The 17,207-nt window shown below is 49.3% G+C and overlaps 2 protein-coding genes across 3 annotated transcripts in view; both read left to right on the top strand.

The window, feature by feature from the left end:
* Nucleotides 1–17,207, top strand: part of RAPGEF1 (Rap guanine nucleotide exchange factor 1) — a 290,356-nt gene that overhangs the window by 119,825 nt on the left and 153,324 nt on the right. The window lies entirely within an intron of this gene.
* On the top strand, nucleotides 4,601–15,900 carry UCK1 (uridine-cytidine kinase 1). Of its 2 annotated transcripts, XM_063144714.1 has the most exons (7): nucleotides 4,601–4,754; nucleotides 8,536–8,695; nucleotides 9,239–9,335; nucleotides 11,256–11,398; nucleotides 12,227–12,321; nucleotides 13,938–13,986; nucleotides 15,438–15,900. In XM_063144714.1, the coding sequence occupies exons 1-7, from the start codon at nucleotides 4,635–4,637 to the stop codon at nucleotides 15,623–15,625; spliced, it is 852 nt and encodes a 283-aa protein (XP_063000784.1). In that variant the 5' UTR covers nucleotides 4,601–4,634; the 3' UTR covers nucleotides 15,626–15,900. The 2 variants fall into 2 exon arrangements, with proteins under 2 accessions (XP_063000784.1, XP_063000785.1); XM_063144715.1 differs by lacking the exon at nucleotides 12,227–12,321.

Below are 17,207 nucleotides of genomic sequence, written 5' to 3'. Positions count from 1 at the left end.
GCACATAGACCATCCGTGCCTGCCCACAGCCAGTTCCATATATGGGGATGCACTTTAGAGCCAGGCAGGAGGGGAGGCAACAACCTCTCCCCCCCCCCCCCCACCGCCCTACAAAGGGACCGGCTGAGCCCTTTGATCTGTTAATACTGGCTGAGCCGGTTAATTGCCTGAGGATGGTACAAGGACACCGCTGGTTGCTCATACAGGCGCTGACTTGGGCTGGTTTTATGTTTTCATCTGCTCTGATGCATGCTTTAATTCCCTCGGCCGGCCTTCCCAACCGGCCCCCTTCCAGATGTGTGAAATCACAACTCCCATCTGCCCCAGCTGGCATGCCCCAGACTTGACACTTTGAGATTTTAGCTTCTGTCTTGGAGACGATGTGTGTGTCTTCTGGGGAAAAAGTGAAATGTCAGGGAGAAAGGGGCATGTTTTGATTAACTCCGTGAAGGCTTTTGCTCTTAGCTCCACCCCTTTTGCTCATCAGGCTCTGCCCCTATGGCCAATGTCTACCTTCAAGATGCTGCGAGGACTCCATTCCTGCTCTAGGTTCCAGGGCTTCTTCCAGGACTTGGGGGGGGGGGGGCTTGAATAAGATAATCTCAATGCCCCTTGATTGAGTCTTTGCCACCAGCTGCTCTTCATAGAATCCTAGAATAGTAGAGCTGGAAGGGGCCTGGAAGGCCATCGAGTCCAACCCCCTGCTCAATGCAAGAATCTACCTTAAAGCATCCCTGACAGATGGCTGTCCAGCTGCCTCTTGAAGGCCTCTAGTGTGGGAGAGCCCACAACCTCCCTAGGTAACTGGTTCCATTGTTGTACTGCTCTAACAGTCAGGAAGTTTTTCCTGATGTCCAGCCGGAATCTGGCTTCCTGCCACTTGAGCCTGTTATTCCGTGTCCTGCACTCTGGGAGGATCGAGAAGAGATAATGGCCCTCCTCTGTGGGACAACCTTTCAAGTATTTGAAGAGTGCTCTCATGTCTCCCCTCAGCCTTCTCTTCTCCAGGTTAAACATGCCCAGTTCTTTCAGTCTCTCTTCATAGGGCTTTGTTTCCAGACCTCTGATCATCCTGGTTGCCCTTCTCTGAACACGCTCCAGCTTGTCTGCGTCCTTCTTGAATTGTGGAGCCCAGAACTGGACGCAATACTCTAGATGAGGCCTAACCAGGGCCGAATAGAGAGGAACCAGGACCTCATGTGATTTGGAAGCTATACTTCTTTTAATGTAGCCCAAAATAGCATTTGCCTTTCTTGCAGCCATATCGCACTGTTGGCTCATATTCAGCTTGTGATCTACAACAATTCCAAGATCCTTCTCTATTGTAGTATGGCTGAGCCAAGTATCCCCCATCTTGTAACTGTGCATTTCATTTCTTTTTCCTAGGTGTAGAACTTGGCATTTATCCCTATTCTTTATCCTTCCTTCCTCCTCCTCCTCATGGCTCCCACTGACTTGCTTGGAAGGCCGAGATCCGGGGAGCAACGAGGCCGCGGCGTCTCCTGCTCCTCCTCACCATCACCTCTGTCGTCTGGGCCAGAACGAGAGGCAGGTGGACAAGTAGGTTGCAGTGGTGAAGAAGCAGGAAAGCCATGGAGATCTTTTCAGTGGGCCTCCACTGGTTGTGGGCCCTCGGCAGGTGCCCAGGCATGTCAACCCTTGGGTCGCACCTTGCCGCTCTGCCCACAGGGGCCCTGGCCTCCAACAATGCGCCCCTTCCTTCTGTTTACCATCCAATTCTACACTACTGATAGATGTGTTTGAATTGCGATATCGGTTCCCCAGCGAGTGTGTGTAGCTAACAGTTATTCATTGCTTCTGCTCCAATAACGCCCTCACGGCCGGCCGATAGCCTCACAGCAACAGAAAGCTGAATGGTCTGGTGCTCTTGGGAGCCCAATCAAAGTGGCTTGAAAAACCTCGCTGCTGTTTGTTGTTAAATCAACGGCTACCGAGAGACATTTTGGTGGCATTTAGGAAAGGTGGCCTGGCACCACAGCCAAGTTCGGAATGAAACTCCTCGTGCCCGTGCGTTTGTTCTGCTGCCATTTCAGCAGCCAATTTCAGAAGTTCGTGCTGGGGAAATACTGCTTGAAATCTCCCTGGCATTTGTAGCAAGGGCTGTTTCAAAGGCCTGGTTTCAACTGCTAAAAGATTTAAATGGCTTAGGCTGGTACAGGAGAAGGGTTGCTTTGACCCATACCAGCTTGCCCACACCCAAAAGCCCTTCTCACTTAGGCTGGAGAGAGGGCCTTATCAGTGGTGGCCCCACATCTCCAGAATCCGCTTCCATCAGGGGTCTCCACAAGCCCCTTCTTTGCAGGTCTTCAGCAAAGCTCTGAAGCCTACCTGTTTTCACAGGCGTTCCCGTAACGTCTGGGCAGATGGTTTTATTGGCAAGTTCTCTTTTTTATGGACTATATTCTTGTTGATATTTACTTGTACCCTTTCACGCAGTCTTTAAAAAAATCTTGTCCGCACCATTGGGAGGGTACCACACTTAAAAGCGGCCTAAAAATAGTTCTAGAAGTTCCCGTAAGATACTCCTTTTGCCCGTGTGTTTTCAACATTGACACGCAACCGTGGAGCGAGGTTTATTGTGACCCTTGGGAGGAGGTAGCATCAAGAGGCAAGTGACCCCCAACTCTTCTTCTCCCCCCCCCCACCGTAAAACTCAGGTGAGGCGGAGATGGTGGAAATGGACTGAATGAGGGCCAAAAAGCCAATGCTCAGTCCAGGTAAGGTGGACGTCCTGCCGGTGAGAGATTCATCTTCTAGGGACACTTTTCTTCTCCCTGTGCTGGACAAAATCGGTCCATCTTTGTCATCGGAGGTTCAGGATGTCTCCAAGGCCCAGGACATCTTTTACCAGCACTAGGCAATGCTATTCAGTTTGGTTTCTTTTCATTTTTAATTCTTCCAGTGCCTCATCCCCTATATGATGACCTGCTGACCTCCAGATGGTTTGGACTTCAACTCCCATGAACCTTAGCCTATGGTGAAAAATCCTGGGAGCAGTAGCCCAAAATATCTGGAGGGGCCCAAGTTGTTATATTCAATTTCCAATTCATGTATTTTATTTCTGTTCCACCCAATAGCTGGAACTTCCCTGGGCGGCTCACAAAAATTACAAACTGCACATGCAAAGCAATGAAAACTGGATGCAAAACCTTTTAACGTGAAAAATTCAAAAACTATTTAGGGCCCCCTAATCCTATGTATTTTTAGACAGGGAGAGAAAAAAAGTCCTACTACTCCCAGCATTTCCCAGCCAGCTATTAATAAATATATAGTAGTTAATGAATTAATTACATTTCTAAACCACCCAATAACTGAAGTTCTCTGGGCGGTTCACAACAATTAAAATCACAAAATCACAGCCTAAAATATAATAAAATACAATTCACATACAGCATAAAATAAGACATACAACAAGTGTGTGTGTGTGTGTGTGTGTGTGTGTGTGTGTGTGTGTGTGTGCAGTTCTCTGGCCAATTTATATATACACAGAGAGAGAGAGAAATATTAGTTTATTATTAAGGCTAAGAAACTAAAATTTCTTTTGTTGTTGTTTATTCGCTTCCGACTCTTCGTGACTTCGTGGACCAGCCCACGCCAGAGCTTTCTGTCGGCCGTCGCCACCCCCAGCTCCCCCAAGGTCAAGTCTGTCACCTCCAGAATATCACCCATCCATCTTGCCCTTGGTCGGCCCCTCTTCCTTTTGCCTTCCACTTTCCCTAGCATCAGCCTCTTCTCCAGGGTATCCTGTCTTCTCATTCTGTGGCCAAAGTACTTCAGTTTTGCCTTTAATACCATTCCCTCAAGTGAGCAGTCTGGCTTTATTGCCTGGAGTATGGACTGGTTTGATCTTCTTGCAGTCCAAGGCACTCTCAGAATTTTCCTCTAACACCACAGTTCAAAAGCATCTATCTTCCTTCGGTCAGCCTTCCGTATGGTCCAGCTCTCGCAGCCATAGGTTACTACGGGGAATACCATTGCTTTCACTATGCGGACCTTTGTTGTCAGTGTGGTGTCTCTGCTCTTAACTCTTTTATCAAGATTTGTCATTGCTCTCCTCCCAAGAAGTAAACGTCTTCTGATTTCCTGGCTGCAGTCAGCGTCTGCAGTAATCTTTGCGCCCAGAAATACAAAGTCTGTCACTGCCTCCATGTTTTCTCCCTCTATTTGCCAGTTATCAATCAAGCTGGTTGCCATAATCTTGGTTTTTTTGAGGTTTAACTGCAACCCAGCTTTTGCACTTTCTTCTTTCACCTTCGTCATAAGGCTCCTCAGTTCCTCCTCGCTTTCAGCCATCAAAGTGGTGTCATCTGCATATCTGAGATTGTTAATGTTAAACTAATCACCATCCCCCCTCCCCTCACCCTGCTTGGCCACTCCCCTTTCCCCCTAAGCCCCGCCTTCCTGTTTGGCTCCTCCCCTCGCCTCTCCGGGCTGCGATTTCCCACTTCGCAAAGCCTTTTGCGCAATCTCCCGCCAGGACTCGGCTTCCCGTCACCCCTCGCGGCTCGCCTGCCGCCCGGGCCTGCGTTCCTCCTGCGCGGGGGTTGCTGGGAGGTGTAGTTTTCTCGCTGCGGGGAGGCGGCCGGCCCTGCCTTGCCTGCAATGCCCGGGCCATGGCGACCGCGGGCAGTCACGGTACCGGGGGCAGCGGCGGCCTCTCGGGCGGGGAAGCGGAGCGCCCTCGCCCGCGGCCCTTCCTGATCGGGGTCAGCGGAGGCACGGCCAGCGGCAAGGTGAGTGCGCGCCGGGGCGGCTTCCTGCGCCTTCCTACGTGGCCGGAGGGGCGGCTGCCGACCCCCGCCCGGGAGAGCGCCTGAGCACCGCTGCCAGACTGAAATGAAATAAAAGGCGCACGGGATGCAGGAAGGGGGAGGGTTGGTGCAGGCGAGAAATGAGAAACGGGATGCAACAGGGGAGGGATGTGGTGCATGCAAATATATATATATATATATTAATTAAATAAAATAAAGAAACAGAACGCAACAGGGGAGATTTGGGGCATGCAAAAGAAAGCAAAAACAAAAACCAAGTAAAATAAAGGCAAAGGATGAAACTGAATGCAGGGAGGGGGAGATTGGCAGCCCGCAAAAAAGAAGCCCAACCCGAGAAATAGCATGCAGCAGAGGAGGGATTGGCTGCACGCAAAATAATAATAATAATAATAATAATAATAATAATAATAATAATAAGCCGCCAAACGGAAAAACGTAATGCAAGGAAGGGGAGCTTGGCTGCATGCAAACCAATGAAATAAAATGCAAGAAAGGAAGGAGTTGTGCTGCATGCAACAGTCAAAATTAAATAAGAGTAAACAGGTTGCAATGCAATGCATTCCAGAGCTCTTTAAATGCCTGTGGCGGTTCCAAAAGCCATTTTAGGCGAGACTGCAGAAGGCTTAAGGGTCCTTCAGGCGTGTTCCTGGAAATGTTAAATAGGTTTCTACACACACACACACACACACACACACAGGATGCAAGGCTGGAGTCACAAGGGATCTGGTGTTTGTGTAGATTTCCCCTCTCTAGATTTTCAATATATATATAAGCAAGGCACTCGTCCGTCTGGGGATACAAGGAAAACCTGACAGGTAGGATAAGTCATAGAATCATAGAACAGCAGAGTTGGAAGGGGCCTACAAAGCCATCGAGTCCAACCCCCTGCTCAATGCAGGAATCCACCCTAAAGTATCCCTGACAGATGGTTGTCCAGCTGCCTCTTGAAGGCCTCTAGTGTGGGAGAGCCCACAACCTCCCTAGGTCACTGGTTCCATTGTTGTACTGCTCTAACAGTCAGGAAGTTTTTCCTGATGTCCAACCGGAATCTGGCTTCCTTTAACTTGAGCCCGTTATTCCGTGTCCTGCACTCTGGGAGGATCGAGAAGAGATCCTGGCCCTTCTCTGTGTGACAACCTTTTAAGTATTTGAAGAGTGCTCTCATGTCTCCCCTCCATCTTCTCTTCTCCAGGCTAAACATGCCCAGTTCTTTCAGCCTCTCCTCATAGGGCTTTGTTTCCAGACCCCTGATCATCCTGGTTGCCCTCCTCTGAACACGCTCCAGCTTGTCTGCGTCCTTCTTGAATTGTGGAGCCCAGAACTGGACGCAATACTCTAGATGAGGCCTAACCTGGGCCGAATAGAGAGGAACCAGTACTAATGCCCCACAATTCTAAACGCATTTACATTTAAGTCCTGGTATGTTCAGTGTGGTTTTCTTCCTAGTTAAATGAGTTTGTTTATTGGTTCCGTGTATATCCCGCCTTTCCTTCAAGGTGGTGTACACGAACCTCCTTTTCTCCATTTTATCCTCACAACAACCCTGTGAGGTAGGTTAAGCCGAGAACCAGCAACTGGCCCAAAGTCACGCAGTGGGCGCTCTGTGTTGAGTTGCGCCTTAAATAAAGTGTGACACAGCAGCATGGGGTTCAAATTCCCATTTACAGGCAGAGTTAGAGCCAGTTGCTAACTTTCTAGCTGCAGGGTTGCATGTAGTTATGGGACCTAACTGTTCTCCGGCGTCCTCTCTTCTTGGATCACGGAGCTAAGCTTTTATTACACCATGCTCGCGTCTCTTATGTAATAAGGTGGGCGTGTATCTAATACGAAATGTGCACACTTTACGCTCAGTAAACAGTGCGAAACAGCTGGGTTACAATTTTCCGAGCACTTCAGCCCTGCCACCTGTGGCCTGAATAGAAATATATATTTTTTTTAATCCCGCTACTATCATCAGTCCTGTTAGGAATTGTTGATGTGTTTATTATAAATCTGTTTAAGCTTTAACACAGCCTTCCTCAACCTGGGCCGCTCCAGATGTGTTGGACTGCAACTCCCAGAATGCCCCAGCCAGTTGGCTGGGGCATTCTGGGAGTTGTAGTCCAACACATCTGGAGCGGCCCAGGTTGAGGAAGGCTGCGTTAACACAATCGCTGTAGGCCTTATTGCTTGCTTCACCTTGCTGCTTACACCTCCCAGTGAACACACAATTGTGCGTGCTAACTTAGGATAATATTTCTTGCATCTGGTAAAATGGACTCTGGCCCGTGATAAACTTTCCAAAACATTGCAAGATCCCCTTATGTGTTTGCTGCAACAGATTAGCACAGCTACCTCTCTGAGAATTATTCAAATCTATAATTGTTCTACCCTAGATGGCTTCAGAACATGAGAAGAGGCCTGCTGGGTCAGACCAAGGGTCCATCTAGTCCAGCACTCTGTTCACACAGTGGCCAAATAGCTTTCAACCAAGAACCCACAAGCAGGACATGGTGCAACAGCACCCTCCCACCCATGTTCCCCAGCAACAGGTGTACATAGGTATCCTACCCCAGATACTGGAGGTACCACAGAGCCATCAGGACTAGTAGCTATTGATAGCCTTCTCCTCCAAGCATTTATCTAACCTCCTTTTAAAGCCATCCAAACTGGTGGCTATCACCACATCTTGTGGTAGTGAATTCCAGAGTTTGACAATGTGCTGTGTGAAGAAGTCCTTCCTTTGATCTCTCAGAGGAGCGTGTTCAGAGGAGGGCAACCAGGATGATCAGGGGTCTGGAAACAAAGCCCTATGAAGAGAGACTGAAAGAACTGGGCATGTTTAGCCTGGAGAAGAGGAGATTGAGGGGAGACATGATGGCACTCTTCAAATACTTGAAAGGTTGTCCCACAGAGGAGGGCCAGGATTTCTTCTCGATCCTCCCAGAGTGCAGGACTCAGAATAATGGGTTCAAGTTAAAGGAAGCCAGATTCCGGCTGGACATCAGGAAAAACGTCCTGACGGTTAGAGCAGTACGACAATGGAACCAGTGACCTAGGGAGGTGGTGGGTTCTCCCACACTAGAGTCCTTCAAGAGGCAGCTGGACAACCATCTGTCAGGGATGCTTTAGGATGGATTCCTGCATTGAGCAGGGGGTTGGACTCTACGGCCTTGTAGGCCTCTTCCAACTCTACTATTCTAGGATTCTAGGATCCTAAATCTCCCACCAATCAGCTTCATGGGATGGGCCCTTTGGGTTCTAGTATTATGGGAGAAGGTGGAAAATGTCTCCCTATCCACATGTATAGTTTTGTATTAGTAAAACCATGTATAGTTTTGTTGATATACGTATTTCTTCGATTGTAAGACGCCATTGATTGTAAGACATCGATTGAAAGACGCACACTAATTTCAGTACCACCAACAGGGGGGAAAAAACCCTAAGACACACCCGCGATTCTAAGATGCACCCCATTTTTAGAGATGTTTATATGGGGAAAAAAGTGTCTTAGAATCGAAGAAATAGGGTATGTCTTCTCCTGGTATACACCCTGGGGCCCTTATTTTATGTAACGTCATTTTGGGGGCGATTTGAAGGGTAAAACCTTGCTCATGTGCAACCTCTGGAATCAATCCTCTTTCGGGACACCTGCATTTTTAGATCTGCCCAAGGGAGGTCCCAGAGAGGCAGGCAGATGGGTGCCCTGACCTGGCCTGGCTCACATGTCTTTGCTTTATTTATTCTTTATCCCACCCCCAAGTCAACGGTATGTGAGAAAATCATGGAGCTTCTTGGCCAAAATGAGGTGGATCACCGCCAGCGGAAAGTGGTCATCCTCAGCCAGGACCGGTTCTACAAGGTGCTCACGGCAGAACAGAAAGCGAAAGCCTTGAAAGGGCAATACAACTTCGATCACCCAGGTAGGGTTCAGGGTGTCCCAGTTGAGCTGGGTATGGGAAGAGGTGCACAAGAGAGAGGCCGGTTCGTGTTCCCGGAGTATTGTAGTTTGGGGTTGTTGAATCACCTTCTGGGGAGCCCAGGGGTTCCTCAAACCTCCAATCGGGCTTTCTTGGTGGCTGCTCCCAACCTGTGGAACTCCCTGCCAACGGAAGCTAAGTTGGCAGAAGAACTGGTAGCATCCCGTTTCTGCGCCTGGTCTATGTGCTCCAACAACCAACATAGGTTGTTGTGCCTTAAGGTTCCCACCTGCAAAATGGGAAATAAAAGCCCTTTAGTTAGTGAACATTGTGGCTGCTTCCACGATGGTTGGTCCCTCATGGTGGTCCACCAATACCACGTAACGTGCCTCAGCCACGTGGATCCTCCACCAAGGGAAATCAGGGCCTGGAGAAGTGTGTCCCATGCCACAATTGGAACACTGGCATCGTAATCTATTTTAAGATTAAACCGCTGCTGTTGCCGTTGGCGTGAGGCTCAGTTATGCCCTTTTTTACACCGCGCAGATGCTTTCGACAACGAGTTGATGCAAACGACCTTGAAGAACATTGTGGACGGCCAAACGGTTGAGGTTCCGACCTACGATTTCGTGACCCACTCCAGGTCGGTGCAAAGGTTATACTTTTCGTGTGGAGTGAGGTCACCGCGTTGCTTTCTTGTATGATTGTCTTGCATCCCTGCCCCAACGGAAGGTTAGGGTACAACCATGGATCAGATCAAGGGTCTACCTAGTCCAGCCTTCTGTTCACACAACCCAACGGCAGGATGCACCCTCCTGCCCATATTCCCCAGCAACTGGTGTACATAGGCAATACCGCCTTTGAAACTGGAGGACTAGGAGTCATTGACAGCCTCCTCCGGGAATTCGTCTAACTCCCCCTTTAACGTGTGATTTCTATGTCCAAATCGATGGCCATCACTACATCTCGTGGTAGTGAATTCATTAAGTGTGTGCTATATGAAGAAATTCTTCCATCTCTGGAGTTTTGGGACTTCCAACTCACAGAAGTCCCTGCCAGCCTGGCCAATGGTCAGGAATTCTTCTAGTTGAAATGCCAAACATCTGGCGATGTACCTTCTGCTCACCTATGGGGTAGTGCAGTCTCTCCCAACCTGGCGCCCCCGCAGGCCTATTGGACTGCAACTCCCATCCTCCACAGCCAACAGTTGGGGGAAACTAGGTTTGCTTAACCTAACTTGCAGGGTTGCAAAAGGGACTGAGAGAGAGAGAAGGGGGGAACCTAACTCTGGCACTAGTTCCTCATAACGGAACTGGAAACAGCTCAAGGAATGGGGAGCCAAACAGAGCTGGTGTCACAGCACAGCCAGTGGGGTGCTCCCCATCTCTCCTTTTGAGGACCTATGTGCTGGTGGCCGTCCTGACCAAGGCCAATGGGCCACCAGAGGGGTCAGGGTTAGGCATCCCTGGCAACTGGATTTGTGGAGGGCTGCATGAGAATAGGTTCACATTCCTCATGGAATCCCTGCATGTAGAAAGCTAGCATGTTAAGAAGAAAGGGAGGCCAGTGGTATTCTGACTTCTCCTTTTCTGTGCGTGTCTAGGGAAGCTTTCAATATGGAAGAGTCATGCAATCCCCTAATCCTTCAGTCCTGGTACAATCGAGGGACAGTTTGACGCCCCCTCATCTGCTGCTTGTGTAAATTATATATGAAAGAGTGAGCGTGTGTAAACCGGCTTGAGCTCCTGGTGTATGAACGTCGACAATATAATTGCGGGTGTCCTCTATGTGCCCTTGAACATTTATGGGTTGGGTCCAGGATCTGTTTTCCGCGAGAGGGAGGACTGTAGCTGAAACGCAGCAGACCATTGTTTATCGAGGAGTCGGTGTGTAGAATCCCCCTGCCCATGTCTAGAGTGCCGCTGGGCCCTTTTCATGGAGCTGAGTAGCTATGCTAGTTCCCAGGGCTAATTCTGTCGATGCTGTTACAGCTCAAGGGTGCTAGATAAGCTACTTTGTTGTAAGCCAGGAGAGCGGAGATGAGAGTTACGGGTTAGGGCCCGTGTGCTTCCAGCCTGAAACACTCTTGAGAGATTAGACTTCGTCCAGAATGGGAGGGATCAGTTGGATAGTATGTGCTTCCTCGGCTGAGCCAAGCAGGTGCTGCAGTGCCAGGCCGTTACGGGGTCACGTTCACTGCCGATCGTATACTTTCTTTTGCTTTGTAGATTTGCTGCGATTATTGCATTTTGCTTGATTTTACCTTGATGGTTTTGTTTATCTGTTTCTCTTCAGTCAAACCTTTCCTCCACCCTTTACATTCTGAATTCCCGAAAAAGAACCATTGCCCCATTGGCAAAACAAGGTCCCTCTGCCCAGTTTTGGGGGATCACAGCTCACCCCGTTCCGCAAGGTCTCCATTTTCAGGGGGCTGCCGTGGGAAGGGGGCGCGCAGGGAAGTCCACTTCCATCAGTGCACTTGATCCAATGTAAAACTGGATCCTACCCCGCGTCAGTACCTTCCTCGGCCACTTCCTGAAATTCCACTTCACATCTGCTGCAGGCTGCCTGAGACGACCATGGTCTACCCTGCCGACGTGGTCCTCTTTGAGGGGATTTTGGTATTCTACAATCAAGACATTCGGGACATGTTTCATCTTCGCCTCTTTGTCGACACCGATTCGGATGTCAGGCTCTCCCGGAGAGGTAACGCTGGTTTCCTTCTGTGTGGGAACAGCTCTACTGAAGGGTACAAGAAAGGATTTAGTAGTTCTGCTATATTCTGGGCCAACGTTCCCCATCCTGGTGTCCTTCAGATGTCTTGGACTACAACCCCCATAATCCCCAACCAGCATGGGAATATATTTTAGTCCCAACACATCTGGAGGTTTCGCCAGGTTGGGAAAGGATACTGTAGGCTCTGGTTAGAGCTCCGAGTGTAATAAGTCTGTTCTCAAACACGGGAGAGCGAAAGTGAGCTTCCTTCACGCTTGCACAGTTACCATTTTTCGTCGAAGGTGCACCTCTTTGTTGGAATGTGCGGCTTTCTGTGTCCCTAGATTGAATCATTCCCACAGCTTTTGCATCTCTCCACAAGGGTTAGGGGGCATTATGATGAAAAGTTCATGCAAAAATGTGTAAGGGATCACAGTGTAACTCTTACAAGAGGCCAGTTTATAGGACAAAGTGCCCCCTTTCAGATCATGGTTGGATGCTACGACATCTTTGGGAGAAGCCGGCTGTAAAGGAAGCAGCATTCTAAATATTTTAGGAAGGGTGGGGATTTTTTTATGGTTCAGCCTGGGCCCCCCAGCAAATCTTCCCACGCTCTGGAGTACGTGGTGGATTGTTTCTCCTCTGAAGAACAAGACTTTCTCCGGCAGCTAGGCTTTCCAACTAGGATCCCTGATGGGCTTTGCCAAGTCGGAGGCTTGGTGGTTTCCTCTGCCCAGTCTGTCCTTTCCCTGTGTCTGGTCTTGGCAGCCTTGCTGGCAATGAAGTGCTAAACTGGTCTTTGGGTTCCTTTTGCTGCAGTTCTTCGAGATATGAAGCGAGGACGGGACCTCGAGCAGATTCTGACCCAATACACAACGTTCGTCAAGCCCGCCTTTGAAGAGTTCTGTTTGCCGGTACAAAAACCCTGCTCCCCGCTAATGTCCCCCACGCCCCGTTTAACCGATTAAAAGAGGTTAGAAAAGCATCCGGGTGCCGCCTCCAAACCAACCCCTATTACTGCTTTTCTTCATAGGGACATAGGAAGAAGTTTCCTACTAAGTCTGGTTCTTGGTCCATCTAACCCAGTGTGGTGTAGTGGCTGGGAGCCGGGAGATCCGGGTTCTAGTCCCCACTCGGCCATGGAAGTTCAGGGGGTGACTTTGGGCCAGTCACAGACCCTCAGCCCAACCCACCTCACAGGGTTGTTGTGATGATAAAATAGAGAGGAGGATTATGAACCTTGGGTTCCTTGGAGGGAGAAAGGCAAGATATAAATGCAATAAATAAATAATAAACTTGCAGAGGCCTTTTCCAGCACCCGACCCTTCTAACTGGTGATTCCTCTGCAACTAAACTGTGGCCCATCTGAGTGTGTGTTTATTAAATGACGTTTGAGCAGCACGGCCCCTTCCCCTAGTGCAAGGCCTGGTCCGGGAATTGAACCCTAGACCCTCTTGCAACCAAAGTGAGGGACGTGCCGCTGCCGGGCCCACGAGCTAGACTACTGCTAGTTCTTTCTGCAAAACAGCTGCCCCGCTTTCCAGAACCTCACATACCAAAGAAACACAGTTTCTGCAGCCCAGGACAAATGGCCCGAAGTAAACGTGCCTCTTTCGGCTTTCTTTCGTGTGCTTTCGTGTGCTTCACCTGCTCCCATAGGGTTAAACTCTAGTGAACTCCACGTGGCTTCTTTTTGCACAGACGTGAAAGGGTCACACTGTTGGAGCCTGCGTGTCTATTTCAGGGGTGGTCATCCCTCACCTCTGGTTAGGGCCGATAGGAAATTTAGGCCAAAAACTTAGGCTGCAACTTCTCTGCCTCAGGCCTACTTCACCCAAAACCTGGTCTACATCATCCTCAACGCTGCTTCGCATCCTGTGACCTGGTTCGCAAGAAATGACAGCCCGAGAGCAGGGGTTGTTGTTGAATTGTGGGTTGTCATTACATGCAAACCCTGCCTTATGGTTTATCTATGAGCTGTTAACCACAAACAACTCAAGGGTTCACAAGCCAAGAACCAACCATGGGTTCTCTTCCAGGGTTGCTCGTGGTCAACAACCCATTGTTAAACCATAGCGCAGGGTTCGCACGTAACGACAACGACCTGTACTCAAGCCATATTCTGGGTTGTCGTTATGTGCGAACGGGACAGGTCCAGCTCACAAGCAGGACGTGAAGGAAATAACCCTCTCCCACTGGGCTCACCAGCAACTGGAACTGAGTCATGCTGCCTCTGAAACCCAGGATTGAAGTCCCAATGCCACCTTCCGCCATGAATGTCCTGTGCGGACCAAGAAAAACTACACGCTCTCAGCCCCCTGATCTACTTTCTTGGGGAGGTGGAATATCCGCTACACAAACGCTGCCTCTTACAACGAAGTATAGCGCGGAGTAACGCTGCTATAAGTTTAGGCTTATTCACTTTGCATGTGTAGAATTAGCCCCGTTTTCTTTCTCTTATCATCGCTGGTATCAGACGTCTGTTAGTGATTTCTTCTTTGAGAATCACGGTTGTATTTCTCCTCTGCAGACCAAGAAATACGCGGATGTGATCATCCCTCGGGGAGTAGACAATATGGGTAAGTTTAGCTCCGTGGGGTTAGTTGCCGGACGCACCCATCTAAAATCTTTCTCCCCCAAACCATCTCACCCCCAAATCTATTCTCACTAGGAAAATCTGAATGGGGACAGTTCTTTGCTAAAGGGCCCCAGGTGAACCAAGGCTAAGACTCCGTGCCTTTTAGCTTGTAAGGTGGGTCTTAGTAAAGCAAGGTTTTTCTTGTAGCACAGAGATGCTGTGTAACTCGGGAGAGGCATTCTCACATTTCTGCCTCTCTGTTTCCTGCAGTCGGCCAGAGAGGCTCTTCTACAGGTTCCAAGTCCCCCGTTCCATTATAGCACCCGTCTCTAGAACACTCTTATAAGGAAGGCCCATCTGGTCACCTTCACCAAGTTAGGTCTTGGATCAAAGACCTTTCTCTGGTTGGTGACTCAGTCAATACCCAGGGTGGGTTGACCTTCAGTGGCACTGCAGTGTTTAGCCCAACTCTTCCCCAACCTGGTGGCCTCCAGATGTTTTGGACTGCAACTCCCATCATGCCTGCCCATGCTGGGTGGGGTTGATGGGAGTTGCAGTCCAAAATATCTGGAGGGCATCAGGTTGGGAAAGGCTGGTTTGGCTGAAGGACAATAAAAGTGCGTTGGACTTTCTAACATCGATTCAGGTGCTTATAAAAATTGCAACTGGACAGCGTTGTCTTGGCGGAGGAAATTCCCGCCTGTGTCAGAGGTAACAGGGCTTCTAAGACGATGCCCGCTGCAATACACTTATGCAAGAAAAGTGGGCTTTTCCCTTTAGAATAGTCTATTCTGCTGCCTTAGTTTGATGTTATGGTTCTGAGTAGCTGTTGTTGTTGTTATTATTATTTATATAGCACCATCAGTGTACATGGTGCTGTACATAGTAAAATAAAACAGTAAGACCTTGCCTGCAAAGGCTTATACATTCTTTGGATCACGTTTTAACCTGTCTTTGCGTTGGGTCCGTGATGGATTGAAACGAAGCTGAGAAACGCAACTGTAAATAAATAGCATCGATCCTACGAGATTTTGGCTTCCGGGTGGGCGATGAGCGGCAGCACCTGGTTGAGCCTGATGAGGGGGCGGAAGGAAGTGGAGCCGTTATTCCGCTTGGCCGACACGGCCAGCTTCTCCCACGTGTGCAAAATGATTTTTAATGCAAACTGAGCAATTGGGGTTGTGGGGGGAGGTATGTCGGGTTTGCAGCTATGTCTTAAATCAATGTCTTGCAATAAATAACATAAATGTCCTGCTTTAGGAAAAGGTTTTCAGGTTTTATGCCCGGGTGGGGATTGGGTTCATTGCAGTTAGGACCAATACAGGCATTCAGAGAGAAAGCCACCAAACATAGCGTTTCCCAGATCCTCTTAGGCTGAGAAAGCCGGTGGTTTGCCACTGAGTTGGTGCCCTTAACTGATGCCTCCTGGCTCCCTCTGTTTCTCCCCGGCAGTCGCCATCAACCTGATCGTGCAGCATATTCAAGACATCCTCAACGGGGACCTTTGCAAGTGGCAACGCGGCGCGATGAACGGGCACGGCCGGTCGTCCAAGCGGCCTTTTCCGGAACACGCCGACAGCGGTCCGCTCCTGGCCCCCGGCAAACGGTCCCACCTGGAGTCCAGCAGCCGCCCCCACTGAGGCCGCCCCCCAGCCCAGGTTGCCTCCCCGCCGGATGGATTTGAACGGATCCCGAGGTGCCTTTTGCACCTCGCTAGAATGCCACGGATGGGCTCAGCCGAGAGGTGACAGGTCTTTTCACGGAGGGCTTGGACTGTTACCTTTTCAGTGATTTTTAACAGCCTTCTTTCTGTTTGAAAGTTTTTCTTTTCAAGAAGGTACTTCACTTAACACAAACCCCGTTTTCTGTTCCTAGAGCGAAAAAAAGAAAAAAGCTCTTTGCCCTTCCTTGCAAAGTCTTTGTCTCCTGCAGTTTTAATTTTCTAGGAAAGAAAACGGTCTTTGGAACTGCAGCGCACCACGAGAAGCGAAGAGGCTTTGCGTTTAAATTATTCTTACTTTTTCTCTCTGTTTAAATTAGGTAGCATTGAGTGGGCTGGGTGTATGTGGGTGTGGGTGTGTGTTCATTAGTGTCCCCTATGGATAGCAAGTGACTTAGGGCTGCTTTTCACAACCCTTAAAAGAAGAAAGACGGTAACATTGATCTCCACCAGCCAATGTTGTAACTGCCAAAATCTCTTAAGGGAAGACTTAGGAACATTATATTTTAATTTTTTTTCAGAGGGCTGTAGAGGTGGGAAGCCTACGAACTTCCTCAAAGTTTTCCATCTCAACATCCCCTCTGCCCCCATAGACTGGAGGAGAGTAGAAAAGGGGGCAGCTGGCTAAACAAGCTAAAAATAATAAAAAAGCAAGCTGCCTCCTTGCTCAGATGATCACGCTAGCGTGCTTCCTTGCCTCGCGGTAGGACAAAGGGAGAAGTGGAGTATTTTAGCCTCCTTCTGTAGCTATCGGTCAGCTAAGCCCCCCGAAAGGGAGCCATGTGCTGCCGTTGATGCACTCCGCCAGACGAGAGAGAGAAGCGTTGCTCCTAATGACGGTTCCTTGTCGTCTTCCGTGCAAGTGAGACCTAGGAGGGTGCGAATGCGTTTTACGTTTTTATGTCAGTAATAACCAAACTGTTTTTAGCCGACCAGCTAATGCAGAGAGAGGAAGAGAACCTCTGCTTGCAAGTAAGTTCTCTTTTCTCGACAAGGAGGGAGTTAGCGAAGCCGGAGACAGGAAGTGGCAGAACCCTTTCGCTCACCGCTAAGATCTAATTTTGGATCGCAAGGTGAATTGTGCTGTGTGTGTGTGTGTGTGTGCGTATTTCACCCGTGTCTCTCTCCTAGTCTCATCAGTGTGGGCGTATCTGCTATGCGGATATGACACCCCACCCCAGTGTAGCTCTGTGAAACATGGGCTGTAATCCAATGCATGCGTAACGTACCTCGGAGTAAAACGGGGCTTACTTTTGATTAAACATGTAGAGCATTGCGCCGGGGGGTGGGGGGAAACTCTCACTGAAAGCAATCAAACAAGTTCATTACGGCTAGCTAGTTTCATTGCCTTTAGCAGGCCCAGCTGAGGTCTTCCTCTTGCTCTCTGTACGTGCAATCGAATAACCGCGCACACCTATCAGGGAGCTGGCGTCCGTTCACACGCTGCCAGGAAGTCTTTTGAAAACCAGAGACCGGGCTGGAGCTTTTGGAAACGCGCTTTG

Source organism: Elgaria multicarinata, chromosome 19 (genome assembly GCF_023053635.1).
Source record: "Elgaria multicarinata webbii isolate HBS135686 ecotype San Diego chromosome 19, rElgMul1.1.pri, whole genome shotgun sequence".
NCBI classification, from domain to species: Eukaryota; Metazoa; Chordata; class Lepidosauria; order Squamata; family Anguidae; genus Elgaria; species Elgaria multicarinata.
This window is presented reverse-complemented; position numbering and strand designations above follow the sequence as displayed.